The sequence below is a fragment of the Mesoplodon bidens genome (assembly GCF_964165515.1).
Source record: "Mesoplodon bidens genome assembly, chromosome: 12".
In the NCBI taxonomy this organism is placed as follows: domain Eukaryota; kingdom Metazoa; phylum Chordata; class Mammalia; order Artiodactyla; family Ziphiidae; genus Mesoplodon; species Mesoplodon bidens.
In genome coordinates, this window is record NC_138168.1 from 40560973 (window position 1) to 40581634 (window position 20662).

The window sequence follows — 20662 nt, forward strand, 5'->3', positions numbered from 1 at the left end:
TCTTAGTTTTAGAATCCTAGGTACTCTGATTTCCACAAATACTTTGTAACCAAATTGACAGACAGACAAATAGGTGAGTAATCTGAAGCTTCAGGTCCACTGATTTTTAGGAGGCATCCAAACCAAAAGAGCCTGGGACGAGATGATCAGCTGGCTGAGTGGTTAATATGTAAGACAGTAAGCCACCTCTAACAGCTTCCTCACCATAAACAAGGGAGCTAGATGGACGCACTCCGCCTCCGTGCAGCACTTACAGTCTATGACTTCATCGCTTACTCCCATAGACAAGTGACAGGACATAGTGCAGAATGACTGCACTTCTGGGGTTGCTCCTCAACACAAAGGAACCAGAAATAAAGCCTCTCATTCTTAAATAACATTTATTATTGTTGCAAAGAAGTCTTTTTCAGGAGAACAAGTCTCACATTTATGTAAAGGTATACTGGTTATAGTTATAGAAGCAAATTTCACTGAGGTGCTCTATATGAAGTATGCCTGACCATGACTCTGAATTCAGCAATCTAATATTCACAATGTGTTGGCTGCCATTAGCTATTTATCCGAACATGCCTTTTTTTCCTTTTAAAATATGTGCCTGCACAGGGTGGAAAAAGAAACGCCAAGGGCCTGCTAAAAAGGAGAAGCCTAGAAAAGATAAAATTCCCACGGCAGTTCTGTTCAGCTGCAGTCCGCGAGTGCAGGAACAGTGTTCGTGTGGGGAGGCATGACGCCCAGTGGTTTCTCGGTTTTAATGGTGTGAGAGCCCTTGAGGTTTTCCGCAGTGGTCAGAGGCAGTGGGAAATGCCATTTACTGAATCCAGTCGACGTTTAGGCAGCGCGCTATGAATGCAAACATGTCTGACACTTCTTCTATTACTTTGGCTGTGGGCTTCCCAGCCCCGTGGCCCGCCTTGGTGTCCACGTGGATAAGCAGGGGATTGTTCTGCTTCCGACTGCGGCCCACCAGGTACTGAAGGGTGGCAATGAACTTGAGGGAGTGAAGCGGAACCACGCGGTCATCATGGTCCGCAGTGAGGAGAAGCATGGATGGGTACTGGATGTCGTCTGCCTCTGGTAGCTTCACATTGTGCAGTGGAGAATATCTGAAAGGCAAAGGCACTTTCATGAGGCCGGATGTCAAAATGAGAGTTGTGTGTCCACTAGGATAATCACGGGGACCGGTGGGCATAGTGACCTGCATCGTCTACCCGCCTACCGTCACCAGCAGTGGACTGCAGCCAACTGGTCCATGGGTGACCACTGCAGGCTAAGTTACATCACCGTTTGGGCTGTGACTGGCCAGGGCTATTGGAAGCTGGGGAGCTGTGTCGTTTATTTCGCTCCCACTTTGGAAGCCTGTGTAAGAAAGAAACAGGGCTGTTGAAACAACCCAAAGTATGTGCATACTGACTGTCTTGAGGTGAATATTTTCATGTTCTTCAGACTGACTTTTTCACTGCTACAAAGTGGACTGACTGTCCCTTTGTTTATATTTTACATGAAAAGATTTTAATTGAGGTATAGTTGATTTACAATATTAGTTTCAGGTGATTCAATATTTTTATAGATTATACTCCATTTAAAGTTATTATAAAATATTGGCTATATTCCGTGCTGTACAATATATCCTTGTAGCTTCATTTTATACATAAGTAGATTGTATCTCTTAATTCCCTACCCCTATCATGCTGATTGTTCTTCTAAATCACTGATTGTGAATAGAATGGGTGCAAGCCTTTCTTTTGTTGAAGAACTTGAAATCCAGTGTACAGCAGCTTTTTGCCTGTTTAGTATCTATAAAACCTTTATTCTGAGCTCAGCTTGGCAGTCTTAGGAAGACCACGGGTCCCCTCTGGGCCTAGCTTCCTGTCTGAAACCAGGGAACCTGAGCCGCTGACCCCCTGCTGGCTCACAGTCCAGCAGAAAGAAACTGACTTTGGCCAATGGTGAGAAAGTTAGTGGAGGAGACGCCTTCTGAAGCACAAGATAAGTTTCCAGTTAACAGAAATGTTTTTAAGAACTTAAGTACAATCAAATTAAACAGTGATTGATAATAGTTAAGTGAAAGACATCTCTGGATACTTTTTCTTTACATTTTAGTCCATACGGGTGTCATGTTTTCCAAAGTGTTCAGTATTAATGAATTAAACTATTTTAGTAGAGTTTTATTTTGGAGGGTAAATAGGCAAAAATAGTAAAATTTCTACTCAGTTAACCAAGCTAAGAGTAAAACCTTCTGGGGTTTAGTCTCCTAATAGATAAGATGGGGGTGCCAATGGGCCTGTTTTCTGCTCTCATTTCAGAGTATTTCTGGATCAACCCCAGTCCTCCAGATAAGGGTTAGTTCTATGGGAAAACAAGTCTGGAAACTCTGCCTACTAATAATGCCTCTCCCCACCTCAAGATTCACGTGCCACATTTATACATTCATGGCTGAGAAGTTCTGTAGAAAAAAAGTCTGTTAGGCTTTATTTTTCCCAGCCATTCACAAAATTGGAAATTAAAATTTTGGGGGGCGTGGGGGGACCCTCTTCAATATACTGGATTGAGCTCTCTGCTCATTGGGAGTAGCAAGTAAGAGGAAACTACAGCTCTGTGGGTGCCAGGTTAAAAAATTAAAGTCTGAAATAGGAATATCAGACATCTTGAGAGAAAAAAATATTTAGAACTCTTTTTTTGCTTTCAAATTAATTTTAGAAGTATCAGGTTCCAGCAACTATTTTGTTGCCTTCAATATACAATTAACTCAGTATTTTCAACTGAGTTTAAATGGGACTTATCCCCCTAAGTGCATATTTTCTTAAAGTTAATTGGAACTATGGCTTCTTCAAATATTCAGCTTTCACCAGGATGTGTCAGTGAGGCTACTTGTGTATTTTAAAAGTTAAACTTTCCCCCTCCTACAGAACAGAACTGAGTAGTTTAAAAGTATTCAATTAAAAAAATTCAAGTCATTTTAGCTGAATTTCTAAGTGGAGAGCTAACCATACAGAGCACATCAAATGAAGGAAAAAACCTGACTTGAGAAATTACTGTATCAAAATTTATAATTGACTGAGAAGACTGGGGAGAGGGGACATAGACTACTGGTGCTATTCCAAGAGTAATTCCTAAATACTGCTGGTAAAAATCCAAAAAGCCCTACATGTGGGAAGTAAAGAGAGTGAAGAGCCAAAAAAGAATGTAGCTTGCAGTCTTGAGAATCTAAATGTTTGCCATTTTCTCACTGTTATCGCCAAAGTGTTGAGGGATACGAATATTTCAGTAATGCAACTTGTAGTTTCAAATATATGTGGTTATACTGAGAGCACAAAAAAAGTTTAACTGTTCTTGCACATATTCCTCTTCATTTCCTTATTTCTTAATTTAGAAAAAGAAATCCCATATATATGTAAGTTATAATGACTTTTTTTAAAAATTATTTTTTAATTGCTGCATTAACAAATTACCACAAATTTAGCAGCTTTTAAAAACAACATGGATTTCTTATCTCACAGTTCTGTAAGTCAGAAGTCTGGCTTGGCTCAACTGGGTCCTCTGGCTCTCTCAAGGCTGAAATCAAGGTGTTGGCTAGCTGGGCACTTATCAAGAAGTTCTAGAAAAAAATCTACTTCCAGACTCATTCCAGCTGTTGGCAGAATGCATTCAGTTCCATGTGGCTGTAGGACTGAGGTCCTTGTTTCTTTGATGGCTGTTGGTTGGGGTTCATCTCAGGTTGAACAGGCCGCCTTCCTTCAGTTTCAAAGCCAGCAATGGTGGCTCTAGTCCTCCTGTCCTCTTCATGCGTCCAATCTCTCTCATCTCCCTTTCTGCTGCATCCCCGACTCCCACCAGAGAAACTGCTCTGCCTTTAAGGGTTTGTCATCAGATTGGGCCCACTCGATAATCCAGGATAATCTCCTTATCCTGGTCAGCTGGTTAGTAACCTTAATTTAATCTGCAAAGTCCCTTCACAGAAGTACCTAGATTAGTGGTTGACTGAAGAACCAGGGGACAGGAATCCTAGAGGACCACCTTTAAAATTCTGCCCATCACATCTTTGTAGTTTGTTTTTGTTAAAGACCAGATCGAAACCAGGAAGACAGGTATTCCCACCACTTGCCCTACTTTTGCAGTAAATTACGTGCAAATATGAGGTATTGAAGGGCATGGAGTCAAACATTTATCCTTTTGACTATGTTCAGTATTCTGGTATCAAATTGTTAGCAACACAAATACGTCATATGAATTAAAACCTTACTTGATGAGCCATTCAAAGTGTTGTTTGTTGTCTGAGCACCCATAATCAGTGGTCCAGGCGTGACCAATAGTGTATTTATGGAACTTCAGCATGTCCATTACTCCAACTTGGGCAATAACACAACCAAAGAGGTCAGGACGCTGATTTGCACATGCAGCTAAAAATCAAGATAGAAAAGGGAGGTGGTCCGTCATTAAACATCTGTGTAATAAGCAAAACCAAAACAGAACACAACAACACTTAAATGCTTTCAGAACCCTGGTTGTCTTTTTTCCAAGAGCACAGAAAGAAACCATCAGAAATCACTTGCCCAACAGCCCACAAGCTTTCCCCCTCCTTCCAATATAGCAGAGGGGTGGGTATTGTCATCAGTAGTAGAGATTTACTCCTCAAAGCGAATCTCAATGGAGGAACATTATATGAAAACCTCTAGGGCTTTCTGTAAAACCTGTGTCCCCTCCTCCCATCCCCAGCTGCTTTCACAGGTGATGCAGGTGGTTACCGAACTTGTTCAGGATCTCAAAACTAGCCTGTGATATCGTGACACAATAAGAAATACCTGTTTAGTCTCTGTCCCCAGTTCCTAGAACAGAGCTCCTAAAACCCTGGGAATTTCCTGAGTGACAGGGTGAGAGGAGTGTCTCTCATAATTCAAAACTAACCCCTTTCAACCGTCTCTGAGTCCATGCTAATGAGATGGCTCTTGGTGGGTCCCCAGATAGCTTCAGGATGGGGGCTGGCTGCCCAAGGAACCAACCATGTGATTAGAGGATTGGATCTTCTGGTCCCACCCCTGACCTCTGGGCAGAGGAGAGGGGGTGGAGATCAAGTCACTGATTAACAGCTATTGATTTAATCAATCTTGCCTGCATAATAGAACTTCCATAAAATCCACCAAACAATGAAATTTGGAGAGCTTCTAGGGTGGTGAACACAGGGAGATGCTGGGACGGTGGTGCGCTAACAGAGTGTGGAGGCTCTGCATGCACCTGCCCGCCCACACCTGATCCTATACATCTCTTCCATCTGATTGTTGCCGAGTTCTATCCCTTATAACAAACTGGTAAATGTAAGGAAAGAGGAGGGGGACATGGGAACCCCCAGTTTATAGCTGTGAGTCAGAAGTATGGGAGGTCCAGAACTTGTGATCGGTGTCTGCAGTGGGGGGCAGTCCTGTGGGGCTGAGCCCTTACCCTTTTGGGTCTGTGCTAACTCTGGGTAGTGTCAGAACGGAACTGAATTGTAAGACACCCAGTTGGTGTATGGAGAGTTGGAGAACTGGTTGGCGTGGTATGCCCCCTTTCCCACATTTGGCATCAGAAATGTGAGCAGAAAACGGCTCATACAGCCCAAAGCAGAAGAGCGCCTAAAACCCAGCTCAGAGCTCTAACCGATATTGACACACCTCCTTGTCCTGCTGTAAGAATACTCTTCTTTGTACACTTAAAAACTTATTTTTTGGAAAATTCAATAAATGTTTATTGAACACCTGCCATGTGCCTGGCACTATGCCTGGGGATATGTCAGTGAATAGTTTAGTGGGAAAGATAAAGAAGTGAACAGGCAATTATAGTGTGGCAATCACTACTGTTGAGAAAATACGGGTGCTATGGAAGTAGGGCGTAGGCCAGAGTACGGAAGCTGGGGAGGCTTTGGGAGGAAGTAAGATCAAAGCTGGCACGACTAGGAGTTAGTCAAGGGATGTGAACTTTTCCTGCCTCTGACAAAAAACTGTTCCCACCCCAGTTCTGATTTCAGTGCTTATTCATGATACTGAATCCTGAGTCCTACCCCTGCAGATCCTTTTCTCCCACTCAGAGGTGGGAGGCACAGGAATCTGGAATCTGTTCTTTTTTTTTTTTTTTTTTTTTTTTGCTGTATGCGGGCCTCTCACTGTTGTGGCCTCTCCCGTTGCGGAGCACAGGCTCCGGACGCGCAGGCCCAACGGCCATGGCTCACGGGCCCAACCGCTCCGCGGCATGTGGGATCTTCCCAGACCGGGGCACGAACCCGTGTCCCCTGCATCGGCAGGCGGACTCTCAACCACTGCGCCACCAGGGAAGCCCGGAATCTGTTCTTTTTAATAAGCATCTCAGCATCCTGATGGAGGAGCTCCATCTCTGAAGGTCCCTTAAAGGACCTGGTCTGTTAAAAGGCATAAATGAATTCCTGAATATAAAACTCCAAAAATAAAATGGAGTTTTATTGGATGAACCAGTAAGTTACAACACAATTCTCCCACTACTGAAATCAGATGGTATTTTCAATGTCCTTTCCCATTACAAATTTTAGATTCACCCTTAGTTCTTCTTTCTTTTAAAATTCATATTTAATTCATATGCAAATTCAGTTGGCTCAAATTCGAAATATACCCAGAATCAGACCACTTCTCACTACTTCCATCGCCACACCCAGGTCCAAGCCACCCTTTTCTCTCCCTGGGACAGAAGCCACCTACCTGGGCTCCTGCTTTTCTGCCCTTGCCTCCCCTTCTGTCTACCCTAACACAGTAACGGAATCCCGATTTTAAAAAAACATGTCAAATCATGACACTCCTCTGCTCAAAACTCCCCCAAAGGCTTCTCATTTCACAGAGTAAACCACGCTCTCTGCACGGGCCACGAGGTCCTGCCTGGTCTGGCCTCCCCCCACCCCTAACCTCTCCCATCTCTTTCCCCTCCTCTCTGTGCCCAGCCACAGACATGGGCCTCCGGGGCCCACTGCTGGCCTCGGGCATATCGTCTGCCTCCTCTGACTGGAACGAAAGCTCCACGAAGGCAGGGCTGTTGTCTCTTTCGTTTGCTGACACATGCCCAGTATCTGGAAAAATGCCCAGCACGTCTTGGTGCTCGATAAATGTTTGTCAAGTGAACAAATCACATTTGTAGTTATTCGGTATTTAAGAATATTATCCATCTCCTTTCTCAATTTCTTTCCACAAGCCACACGACTTGTGGGATCTTAGTTCCCCGACCAGAGCAGGGATGGAACCCAGGCCCCTGGCAGTGGAAGTGTAGAGTCCTAACCACTGGACCGCCAGGGAAGTCCATTTCTTTCTTTCTTCTTTTTTTAAATTGAAGTATACCTGACTTAAAACATATTAGTCTCAGGTGTAAATCAGTGATTTGGTATTTTTATACATCACAAAGTGATCACCATGATAAGTCTATTTACCATCTGTCATCACACAAAATTATTAAATATTATTGACTATATTCCCTATGTTATCTGTACATTATATCTCTGTGATATTTTTATAACAAAGTTTGGACCTCTCAATCACCCTCATCTATTTCACTCATCTCCCCACCCCGCTCCCCTCTGGCAACCACTAGTTTTCTGTATCTATGAGTCTGTTTATTTTATGTTTGTTCAATTGCTGTGTTTCTTACATTCCTCATATAAGCAAAATCATATGGTATCTGTCTTTCTCTGACTTACTTCACTTAGCAAAACACCCTCTAGGTCCATTCATGTTCTTGCAAATGGCAAGATTTCATTCTTTTTTTATATGGCTGAGTAATATTCTACTGTATGTATTATTATACACCTCCTTTATCCATTAATTTATCAATGGACACTTAGGTTGCTTTCATATCTTAGCAACTGTGAATGCTGCTGCAGTGAACATAGGGGTACACACCTTTTTGAATTAGTGGTTTTGATTTCTTTGGGAAAAAACTCAGAAGTTGAATTGATGAGTCATACAGTAGTTCTATTTTTAACTTTTAAAGAAACTTCATACTGCTTTCCATAGTGGCTGTAACCAATTTATATTCCCACAGTGCATGAGTTCCCTTTTATCTGCATCCTTGTCAACACTTGTTATTTGATGTCCTTTTGATACTAGTCATACTGACAGGTGTGAGGTGGTATCTCATTGTGGTTTTGATTTGCATTTCCTTGATGATTAGTGATGTTCAGCATATTTTCATCTGTCTATTGGCCATGTGTATGTCCCCTCTGGAAAAATGTCTATTTTTAATTGAGTTTGCTTTTGATGTTGAGTTGTATGGGTTCTTTGGATATTTTGGACATTAACCTCTTTTCAGATATATTGTTTGTAAATACCTTCTCATATTCAGTAGGTTGTCTTTTCATTTTGTTGATAGTTTTCTTCACTGTGCAAAAGCTTTTTAGGTTGTTATAGTCCCATTTGTTTTTTGCTTTTGTTTCCCTTGTCTGAGGAGACATACCCAAAAGAATTTTGTGAAGACCAATGTCAAAGAGTGTACTGTGGGCTTCCCTGGTGGCGCAGTGGCTGAGAGTCTGCCTGCCGATGCAGGGGACACGGGTTCGTGCCCCGGTCCGGGAGGATCCCACATGCCGCAGAGCCGCTAGGCCCGTGAGCCATGGCCGCTGAGCCTGCATGTCTGGAGCCTGTGCTCCGCAACGGGAGAGGCCACAACAGTGAGAGGCCCGTGTACTGAAAAAAAAAAAGAGCGTACTGTGTTTTCTTAGAGTTTTATGGTTTCAGTTCTTATATTTAAATATTTTTTTGAGTTTATTTTCACATATGTGAGAAGGCAGTACAGTTTGACTCTTTTGCATGGAGCTGCATCCAGGTTTCCCAACACCATTTACTGAAGAGGCTGTCTTTTCCCCACTGTATATTCTTCCTTCCTTTGTTTTAGACTGATCATATATGTGTGGGTTTATTTTTGGGTTCTCTATTCTGTTGCATTGATCTATATGTCTGTTTTTGTGCCAGTACCATACTATTTTGGTTACTAGAGTTTGTAGTATAGTTTGAAATCAATGAGCATGATACCTCCAGCTTTGTTCTTCCTTCTCAAGACCGTTTTGGCTATTTGGGGTCTTTTGTGTTTCCAAATAAATTTTAGAATTATTTGTTCTAGTTCTGTGAAAAATGCCATTGGTATTTTGATAGGGACTTCACTGACTCTTGTACATTGCCTTGGGTGGTAGGGTGATTTTAACAATATTAATTCTTCAAATCCATGAGCATGGCACATCTTTTAATTTGTGTCATCTTCAATTTCATCAGTGTCTTACAGTTTCCAGTGTACAGGTCTTCCACCTCCTTGGTGAGATTTATTCCTAGGTATTTTATTCTTTTTGATGCAATTTTAAATGGGATTGTTTTCTTAATTTCTCCTTCTGATAGTTTAAGGTACAGAAATCCAGATTTCTGTATATTAATTTTGTATCCTGCAACTTTACTGAATTCATTTATTCTTTGGTGGCATCTTTAGGATTTTCTATACATAGTATGTCATTTGCAAACAGTGGCAGTTTAACTTCTTTTCCAATTTGAATTCCTTTGATTTCTTGTCTGATTGCCGGTGCTAAGACTCCCAATACAATGTTAATAGAAGTGGTGAGAGTGAGCATCCTTGTCTTGTTCCTCACCTTAGAGGAAATGCTTTTGGCTTTTCACTGTTGAGTATGATGTTAGTAGTGGGCTTGTCATACATGGCCTTTATTATGTTGAGATATGTCCCTCTATACCCACTTTGCTAGGAGTTTTTAATCACAAATGGATGTTGAATTTTGTCAAAAGCTTTTTCCACATCTATTGAGATGATCATATGGTTTTTATTCTTCAATTTGTTAATGTGTTGTATCACACTGATTTTACAGATATTGAACCATCCTTATATCCCTGGGATAAATCCTACTTGATCGTAGTGTATGATCCTTTTAATGTGTTGTTGAATTTGGTTTGCTAATACTTTGAAGATTTTTACATCTGTGTTCACCAGTGATACTGGCCTGTAATTTCCTTTTTTTGTGATGTCTTTGTCTGGTTTTTGTATCAGGGTGATGCTGCTGGCCTTGTAAAGTGAGTTCAGATGTGCTCCTTTCTCTTCAGTTTTCCAGAAGAGTTTGAGAAGGTATGTGTTAGCTCTTCTCTAAATGTTCTGTAGAACTCACCTGTGAAGACATCTAGTCCTGGGTTTTTCGTTTGCTGGGAGTTATTTTTTTTTTTTTTTAATATTACTGATTCAACTTCATTACTGGTAATTGGTCTGTTCATACTTTCTATTTCTGCCTGATTCAGTCTTGGGAGATTGTAAGTTTCTAGGAATTTATCCATTTCTTCTAGATTGTCCACTTTATTGTGTATAACTAGTCATAGTAATCTCCTATGATCCTTGGATCATTGTGTTTCCATTTTCATTTGTCTCCAGGTATTTTAAAATTTCCTCTTTAACAGTGACCCCCACCCCCCGCCCCGGTTGTTTAGTAGCATATTGTTTAGCCTCCATGTGTTTGTTTTTTGCAGTTTTTTTCTTGTAGTTTGTGTCTAATCTCATACTGTTGTGGTTGGAAAAGATGCTTGATGTGATTTTAATCTTCTTAAATTTAGTCAGACGTGTTTTGTGGCTTAGCATGATCTATCCTGGAGAATGTTCCATGTGCACTTGAAAAGGATGTGTATTCTGCTGCTTTTGGGTGAATGTTCTTAAAGTCCGTCTGATCTAATGTGTCATTTAAAGCCAGTGTTTCCTTAATGATTTTCTGTCTGGAATATCTATCCACTGATGTAAGTAGAGTATTAAAGTTCCCTGTTATTGTTTTACTCTTGACTTCGCCTTTATGTCTGTCAATATTTGCCGTGTACATTTAGGTGCTCCTATGTTGGGTGCATAAATATCTTTAAAAATTTTATTTTATATTATAGTTGATTTACAGTGTTGTGTTAGTCTCAGGTGTACAGCAAAATGATTCATTTATACATATACATATATCCCTTCTTTTTCAGATTCTTTTCCCATGTAGGTTATTACAGAGTATGAGTTTCCTGTGCTATACATTAGGTCCTTGTTGATTATCTATTTTATATATAGTAGTGTGTATTTGTTAATCTCAAATTTCTAATTTATCCCCCCCCACACACACCTTTCCCCTCTGGTAACCATAAGTTTGATTTTGCGATCTGTGAATCTGCTTCTGTTTTGTAAACAAGTTCATTTGTATCACTTTTTGGGGGGTTCCACATATGAGTGATATCATATTGCTATTTGTCTGACTTACTGCACTGTCTGACAATCTGTAGGTCCATCCACATTGCTGCCAATGGCATTATTTCATTCTTTTTTATGGATGAGTAATATTCCATTGTATATATGTACCACGTTGTCTTTATCCATTCCTCTGTCGATGGACATCTAGGTTGCTTCTGTGTTTTGGCTATTGTAAATAGTGCCACAATGAACACTGGGGTGCATGTATCTCCTCGAATTATGGTTCTCTCCAGACATATGCCCAGGAGTGTGGTTGCTGGATCATATCCTAGTTCTATTTTTAGTTTTTTAAGGAACCTCCATACTGATCTCCATGGTGGTTGTACCAATTTATATTCCCACCAACAGTGTAGGAGGGTTCCCTTTGCTCCTGGGTGCATAAATATTTATGAATGTTATACCCTCTTCTTGTATTGACCCCTTTATCATATGTAATGCTCTTCTTTGTCTTTTGTTACAAACTTTGTCTAAATCTATTTTGTCTGAGTATTGCTACCCCAGCTTCCTTTTTGTTTCCATGTGCATAGAATACCTTTTTCCATCCCCTTACTTTCAGTCTGTGTCTGTCTTTGGATCTGAAGTGAGTCTCTTGTAGGCAGCATATAGTTGGGTCTTATTTTATTATCCATTCAGCCATTCTATCTTTTGATTGGACCATTTGGTCCATTTATGTTTAAATTAATTGTTGATAGGTATGTACTTATTGACATTTAAAAAACTGTTTTCTGGTAGTTTTTGTAGTTCTTTTTTGTTCCTTCTTTTTTGCTCTCTTCCCTTGTGATGTAATGACTATATTTAGTGTTATGTTTGGATTACTTTCTCTTTTTTGCTTGTGTATCTACTATTGATTTTTGGTTTTGGTTATCAGGAGGCTCATACATAACCACCTATATATCTTTACGATTAAGCTGATCTCTTAAGTTTGAACACTTTCTAATAAATAATCTTGCATTTATATTCCCCCTGCCATATTTAATGTTTTGATGTCATATTTCAAAACTATTTGTTTTGTGTATCAACTTAACTACTATTGTGAATATAGATGATTTTACTACTTTGTCTTTTAAACTTCTTACTGACTTTGTAAGTAGCTGATCTACTATCTTTATGTTTACCTTTACTAATGAGTTTTTTTTCCTTTGGTAATTTTCATATTTCTAGCTGTGGTCTTTTTTTTTTTCCCACTTAGAGAAGGCCTTTTAACATTTCTTCTAGAGCCAGTTTAGTGGTCCTGAACTCTTTTTAGCTTTTGCTTGTCTGTACAACTCTTGATCTCTCCTTCAGATCTGAATGATAGCCTTGCCAGGTAGTGTATTCTTTTTTTTTGCAGTATGTGGGCCTCTCACTGTTGTGGCCTCTCCCGTTGTGGAGCACATGCTCCGGATGCGCAGGCTCAGCGGCCATGGCTCACGGGCCCAGCCACTCCGCGGCATGTGGGATCCTCCCGGACCGGGGCATGAACCCATGTCCCCTGCATCGGCAGGCGGACTCTCAACCACTGCACCACCAGGGAAGCCTGAGGTAGTGTATTCTTGATTGTATGTTTTTTCATCACTTTGAATATACTGTGCCACTCCCTTCTGGCCTGCAGAGTTTCTGATGAAAAGTCAGCTGATAGTCTTATGGAAGTTCCCTTATAAGTAAGTAGTTGCTTTTCTCTTGCTCCTTTTAAGAGTCTCTGTGTCTGGGTGTGGACCTCTTTGGGTTCATCTTATTTGGGACTCTCTGTGTTTCCTCAACCTACATGTTTGTTTCCTTTCCCAGGTTAGGGAAGTTTTCAGCTATTTATTCAGATAAGTTCTCTGCCCCTCTCTCTGTTCTCCTTCTTGGACCCCCTAAAATGTGAATGTTAGTTTGCTTGATGTTGTCTCTGAGGTCTCTTAAGCTATCCTCATTTTTTAGAATTGTTTTTTCTGTTCAGCTTGGATGATTTTCACTATTCTGTTTTCCAGGTCTCTGATCCATTCCTCTGTATCATCTAATCTATTGTTGATTCCTACTAGTATATTTCTTATTTCAGTTACTGTATTCTTCACCTCTTTTTGGCTCTTCTTTATATTTTCTAACTCTCTGTTAGATGTCTCATTGTCTTCATCCATTCTTCTCCTGAGTTTGTTGAGTATCTTTATAATCATTACCTGAACTCTTTATTGGATAAGATTACTTAGCTCCACTTTGCTTAGTTCTTTTTCTGAGGTTTTATCTTGCTCCTTAGTTTAAGAACATAGTTCTGTCTTCTAATTTTGCCTAATTCTCTGTGTTTATTTCTGTGTATTAGGTGGGTTGGTTATGTTTTCTGAGCTTGGATAAGTATCCTTAATATAGGTGATATCCTGTAGGGCCCAGCAGCAGACTCCCCTCTGGTGACCAGAGTTACATACTCTAGGGGTGCCTCCTATGTAGGCTGCACGGGCCCTTCTGTTGTGGCAGGGCCAACTACTTTGGGCATGCTGATAGGCAAGGCCTGATCTCTGCATGACCAGAGCTGGTGCCAGTCTGCTGGTGGTGGAGTGCTAATAGCCAGAGAGGGGATCCAGAATGGTGCTTGTCAGCACCAGTGTCCCTGTGGTAGAACGAGTTCCCCAAAATGTCTGCCACCAGCACCTGTGTCCCCAGTAGGAGTCCCAGTTGCCTCCTGCCCCTCTGGGAGGCTCTTCAAGGTTAGCAAGGGAATCTGACCAGGCTCCTTTCAAATGAATGCCTCTGTGCCAGGACTCAGAGCATGTGAGATTTTGTGTGCACCCTTTGAGAGTGGAGTCTCTATTTCCCACAGCCCTCTGGCGCTCATCAAAGTAAGCCCCACTGGCCTTCAGAGCCAGATGTTCTAGGGGCTCATTTTCCTGGTGTAGGACCTCTGGACTGGGGAGCCTGATGTGGGTCTCAAACCCCTCTCTCCTTGGGAAGGACCTCAGCAATTGTGATTATCCTCCCATTTGTGGTTTGCCTGCCCGAGGTTGTGGGTCTTGAATATACCATGCATCTGCCCCTCCTTACCCATCTCATTGTGGTTCCTTCTTTATACCTTTGGTTGTGGAAAATCTTTTCTATTAGTCTTCAGGTTGTTCACATACATAGTTGTTCTGTAAATAGTTGTAATTTTGGTGTGCCTGTGGAAGGAGGTGAGCTCAGGGGTTTTCCTTCTTTGCCATCTCGGCCATATCTCAACCCTTTCCAAATTTAAACAAATTATTTGGACATATATGTATTTTACCTCCCTGGGAAAATGTTTTTTTCAAGAAGACTATATTCCATTGGGGTAAAGAAGTAATAAGGACAGGAATTCAGGTTTTGACAGAAGTCAGTAAATTTCAAAGACAAGGAAACAGAGTGAATGTGTCAAGATCCCCTGACAACAGTGGATTGAAAGCTAAAAATTGTCACATGTGCTTTTTAGGTTGAGTCTACTTGTGCTATTCTCCATTTGTACAATGGCCCCTCGTATCCTAATGACACCGGATGTAGGATCCAGCAAGCAAAGTTCAGGACCACTATAAATGTTCATTACAATGTTAAGTACTGTTGAGAGATGAAAAGCAAAGTAAAAATTCATTAACCACCAAAAATTAGGAAAATTCACTTAGAGGCAGTGCCACATAGAGATTGAAAGAGCAGAATCTAAAGCCACGGTGCTAAGCATCAACCCCAGCACTACCATCACACTAGCAAGCTACTCAACCTCTCAGTGCCCCAGTGTCCTCCTCTGTAAAATGGGGATAATACCTGTCCCTATCTCCCAGGCCATGTTCATGTCAAGGGCTCAGCACGGAGCCTGGCAAGGTGCTCAGCAAGGGTGAACATTACTGTGAACTATTTCATTACTATGAAGCTGTGGATCCATCTTTGCATGTACCTCATTTTCCTTCATGACTTATTTCTCTGAACCCACAGCATCTAGCATCCCGTGGCATAGGTATTCAACAAATATTTAGTGATGATCACAGCTTACAAGTTCTGGGTAACACAGTCAGAGGTGTGTTATTAGGCTCAGTCATGTGCTGACTGAACCCTAGAGACCTGTGGGTCCAGTCTGTGGGGAGGGGGAGAGGGAAGGGTAAGAATTGTGGTCCAGTCCGACAGAGCTCAGAACAGGGAGGAGGAATGGCTTTTCAGGCTATGATGAGTTGAGTCAGTAGTTGTGTCTTCAAATGTCATTAATTAGATGCCCAAATACAAATGGGTTTTGCTTTTTCTGTACCACTGCTCCCATCCATGAGCCAAAGTAAATCAGAGTATCTGAAAACTCCAAGAGTTAACTAGTAAAGTACAATGAATAAAAATCCCAGTTCTCACCTACTAAGAGGCCCCCATTTGAACCTCCATTAATAGTCAGCCTCTTGGGAGACGTGTAACCTTCCTTGATAAGATATTCAGCAGCACACTGGAAGTCATCAAAGCAGTTTTGTTTGTTGGCCAAGATACCACCTACAATGTGCCAAAGTGAAAGATAGTTAATTAACAAAACATAGAAAAAAAATCACATTTTAACCTAAGGGGAATTCAAATGATGATAGGGCATAGTTTCAACTACTGATCAACTTAAACACAATGGACTAACACTACATTTAGAAAAATGCCTCAATTTAAATTGTGTTATGCATTGTGGAAATCCATCATCTGTACCGCAACTACTAATGCATATGGTACCTTCGTATTTTTCTAAAACCTCTTAGAACTTAAAAGGCAAATGACCCAAAGGGAAGAGATGATCTGTTATGATGTCAGACAACCATGAGAATGAAAATGTGAAAGCATGTCAACAAAAAGAACCTGTGTTTTGGGAGGAGCTGGACTCAAAACTGACACAAGACCCAGAGCAGAGTCCAGTCCTCGAGTTACACACAGCATGTGACAATGGGGATGAGCGCGCTGCCCCCTCCCTGGGAAGATGAAAGTGCTCTGTGTGGACTTCCCCAGTGGCGCAGTGGTTAAGAATCTGCCTGCCAGTTCAGGGGACGCGGGTTCGATCCCTGGCCCAGGAAGATCCCACATGCCGCGGAGCAACTAAGCCCGTGCGCCACAACTACTGAGCTTGTGCTCTAGAGCCCAAGCCACAACTACTGAAGCCTGCACTCCACAACAAGAGAAGCCACCGCAATGAGCAGCCTGTGCAGCGCAACGAAGAGTAGCCCCTGCTCACCAGAACTAAAGAAAAGCCCGTGCACAGCAACAAAGACTCAACGCAGCCAAAAATAAAATATAAAATAAATAAATAAATTAAAAAAAAAAAAGAAAGTGCTCTGTGCAGAGAGGTGCACTTCTCACCCCTCCTCTCTGCCGGAGTCTGAGGTGGGGACGTGATTTCGAGAAGGAAGCTCTCTGACTTTGCCCATGGGTACTTAAAGAACTTAGGTAGGAATTAGGTGCGGACGTGGTGCTGCACAGAGCAGCCCGTTAGTTTCTCTAGGCTTGAATGAAGAGGATCTCAAGCATCTCCTCAGAGAATCTGGGCTTTCTCATCTAGAAGCCATTCCAGTGCGGAGCCAAACAAAGAAACTACTTAAAGAGAGGAACATTTGTAAGGCCTTGTAAATACCCAAAAGTCAAAGTCATGCCCACAAAGGAACGGATGTCTGAAATAACTGCCAATGAAATGAACAGAAAGCAGACATAGATCTAATGAGATATTTGAGATTAACCATTTTTGCAGAAATTCATCTAAAGATGAAGCAGTGCTACTGAAGAAATTTTTTCATATCAAAACAAATGTTATTAAGATTTTAATAAGAAAGTATTGGTGAATTAGGATGGCTAGGATTACTTAGTTTCCAGGAATAATAATATTTTGGGTATATGACTATATTTTTGAAGAGCATTAAATTTTAAACTCAATTAACAGAATGAAATCTAGATTTATCGAGGTTCAGTATGGTAGGGTCTAACTAGAAAAGTTCCATTTCAGGCCCTCTCACTGCCTAAATTAGAAGTAAGTTTATGATCAGTCTAAACAGAGGTTATCAACTTTTAGCTTCAGTCAAGCTGCAAACTCCACCCCTGTTTAAGACTTCTGGGTAATAACTTGGTTATAATTAATACAGAGATGAGAGAGTTGACCAAGACCAAGGGCACTCTTCCCGACCAGAGCATGGTGGACACCTGAGGAGCAGAGGAATTCTATGGCGAAGAACCTGGGTTCTTTGAGGAGAAGGCCACTGGGTCAGGAGTCCGTGCAGGTGGGTGTTTAAGTGTGTACAGTAAACATTTTTAACCAGGAAACTGGGTGAGTCAAGGGGTCCAGACTTAGCATATGGATTTGGGATGCAAATCCAACATAAGGTGTGTAGAGATTTTACTTTTATTCCCCCTTTCTTAGTCATCTCTTACTATCACAGTTTCATAGAATGAGTTTAGTGTAATTAAACTCTAATATCAGGTCCAAGTCAAAATTATACAATGAATTCTATGCTGTTTCAAATACAGTGACAATCAATAAAGCCTTCCAGGATGACACCTGGCAGCAGCTGGCCCAACGATGGCTGGCAGGCTGGGGGCCCATGTGTTCATTAGGGACACTCACTCTTGCTAAGACGCTCAAATAGTTTGCTGTCTGACATATTGGGGTGCATGCCGAAGACCGAGGATTTAGGCTTGGGCCTTTCCTGCCTGCTGACATCTAACAGGTACTCATGAAAAAAGCTCTTTACAGATCTACCCTCATCTTTGCTGATCTGATCGATGCAGAAAACCAGAGCCTTGGCCTCAGGAGGTAGAGAACAAGTGGGTGTATGGATCCAAAGGGTGGTCTCGGATGCTCCTGCTATGGGAGAAGAGCCTCCTCACCGCATGCTGCTGGCCAAGCCTGAGCCCTGGGGGCCGCCCTCGTGCCCGCAGACTGCCTGATGTTGAGAGGGGAGAAGCAGGGAGCCAGTGGGAGTGAAGGGGCTTCCCACACCCTCCTCCCCCAAACACAGGAATAAGGTAAGGGAATAACATCTTCTTCAAGTTATTGGTTAGTCTATGCATTCCAGATACACAAAAGCCTGGGAGACGGGGTGTGCTCCACATAGAGAGAAAAGGAAGAGATGGGGCTTTAAAAATAAAGATTGCCATAATTTTTTTTAAAGAATGATAATTGGGGGAATAACGTTGAATACAGGAGCAGTTTCCTCAATGAACTAGAATACATGCTTCAGGAGGCCAGAGAACAGGGACTGAACCATTTAAAACCAGAAAAGAAAAATGACTGTGTTCTTGTGTTTATCTATCACGTGCAGGTTTTATTAGAGTCCCAGCAGCAACACTAGGAGGATGCTATTTCTTAGCAATGGTGGGAAGATCAGAGAAAACAAGCAAAAGATGCCTGAACTGGGAATAGGAAAGCTCTATTTTAGAATGCTCTTTTCTTTTAAGAGAAAATGGCCTGTTTTTGCAGTCTGTTTTGAGATAGCCAATAATGCTAAACAGTAAAAGCCAGGCTAACAGGAGAAGGAGACACAATAAATACCAAAAGTATCCCCCAGACTCACTTCTGACAGTGCTAGATAAAAATGTACCTTATACATTGCTAAAAAAAAAAAAAAAATTGATTATGGTATGTAGGAGATGCGCCTGAAAAAGGTGTCCTTCATTAAACTAGACTGCAAAGGAAAATAAACTGAAAAGACTGAGCTGTTTAAATTGAAAGGGGGAATGGTGCCTGCAATGTGTTTGGAAGCATCCTTTTCTGCCCCTGCTCCCCTCGGCTTGGGCTATGCCATGTTTGTGTTTCTGCGGAGAAGATACCTCACCTTTATGCCACGTCTCTCCGTACTCCCCACCTCCTCTGATGTTGGCCACTGCAAGGACGCCACCCATGTGTCTCACAAAGATGAGCCTGGACACACTGAGAGATGGTAAAAACAGTTAACCTGCCGCTAACTGCCCAGTGAGGGCTGCTGTCTTCCTCCACCACACCCGCACCCGCACCCGCACAGCCCTGAAGATGCTCCGCACATGCTGTCATCTACATGGAAGCCCAGTGCTTTTACATTGCTCGATTTAGTGAAATGTTATAACTTCTGACTAGTGATTAACTGCAAAGCTCATACATTTTCAGGAGCATTCAGTATACCTCCTTTTAAACAACTGTCTTGGCAACCAAAATACTGCCACCCACGTGACACAGCCCTGGTATGAATGGTGCTGTGCTTGTTACAAACCCGGTAAAGGCCCCTGCTACCATCTCTCCCAGTCTCTCTCTCCAAATTGTTCAAGTTGAAAAAAAGAAAGCTCCTTCTGAAATATGAATTTTAAACAGATTTTCCAGTTTTACAAAAATTTAGACGTTGAAACTAGGTGTGAGAGAGGTAGAGGAGATGAGGCACGCTGACCAGAAAATAAGAACGGAGTGCCCAGGGCTGGAGAATGTTTTCTAGAAATAAACAGAAGAAACTATAGCACAAAGCTTCTTTAGAAAGTTTGGATTTTATGTTTTCCTCCTTCTCTTTCCACTCTGACCCTAACAGTACTGAGTGAGGTTATTTTTCTGTTTGCTGTTAACTAAAATTAATTTTGCTTTGAGAACTATTTCTGAAATTTATTCACTCTTCCTTTTAGTAACTGGGGAAACTGTGGGCTTCTGCAACCTGAGGCTCAAGATGGTCTGGCTGCTGATTTCCTGGATGTTGAAGATCAGAGGAAAGGAGAGTGTGAGGTAGGTAATCAGACCATACACCCATGTGGTCCTCTCTTCAACATTTTTCCTATACCTCGGGTGGTCTCTACTGACACTACCAGCATACCCACTGGTTCAGGGAAGAAAATGGTGTAAGGACACTTCCTTACTCATCTCATTTCCCAACACAGAGCAGGCTTAACGAATACTCATTGCACAAATGAATAAAGATAAGATCTGCTCAGGAATCAGTGTTGTCTTGATCCAGGTTCCCCTGTGGGGACCAAGGGGATGGGGCTCAGGTGCAGAGGCAGTAGGCCAGTCTCTGGTTTCTCCTCACTGTCTGGAGATCAGATGCACGCTGAAGTTCCGAGGTGCCACGCTTACCTGTAGTTGGGTGTGATAGATATGTTGAAGCCGCCATAGCCGTATAGGAAAGCGGGATGAGAGGCATCCAGTTTTATGCCCTTTTTATGCACAATAAACATTGGAATCTTTGTACCATCCTTGCTAGGGTAGAAAATCTAGAACAAAAGAAAGCAGAACAGCTAGACTTAGCATTCCTGAGTAAACACTTGCATGCTTTTACAAGGGAAAAACAGACAGGTAGTAAATTCTTCAAGCTGTAGAGCAGCACCATGAAAATCCAGTACCACTAAAGGGCTAGTTGATGGTGAAGCATATTTCAGTTTTTATGGAGACAGTGTGGAGTAGTGAATACAGGGAGACTTGACTTTGAATTCTTCTTCCACTCTCAAAAGCTAGATGACCCCTGGCAAGTCTGTCCTCACTCAGCTTTAGTTCTTTATCCCTAAAATGTGGCCACTGTGCCCACCTCTT

The 20662-nt window shown here is 41.8% G+C and overlaps 1 protein-coding gene across 1 annotated transcript in view; it reads right to left on the minus strand.

Annotated features, from left to right (window-relative positions):
* Positions 1-363: 363 nt before the first annotated feature.
* PREP (prolyl endopeptidase) overlaps positions 364-20662 on the minus strand; it is a 140174-nt gene continuing 119875 nt past the window's right edge. The window contains exons 11-15 of the mRNA XM_081251114.1: positions 20210-20346; positions 18957-19051; positions 15523-15654; positions 4241-4397; positions 364-1103 (exon numbers count right to left, since the gene is read on the minus strand). Of these exons, the coding sequence (XP_081107240.1) occupies positions 809-1103; positions 4241-4397; positions 15523-15654; positions 18957-19051; positions 20210-20346 (816 nt within the window). The 3' untranslated portion in view covers positions 364-808. The remainder of the gene's footprint in view (positions 1104-4240; positions 4398-15522; positions 15655-18956; positions 19052-20209; positions 20347-20662) is intronic.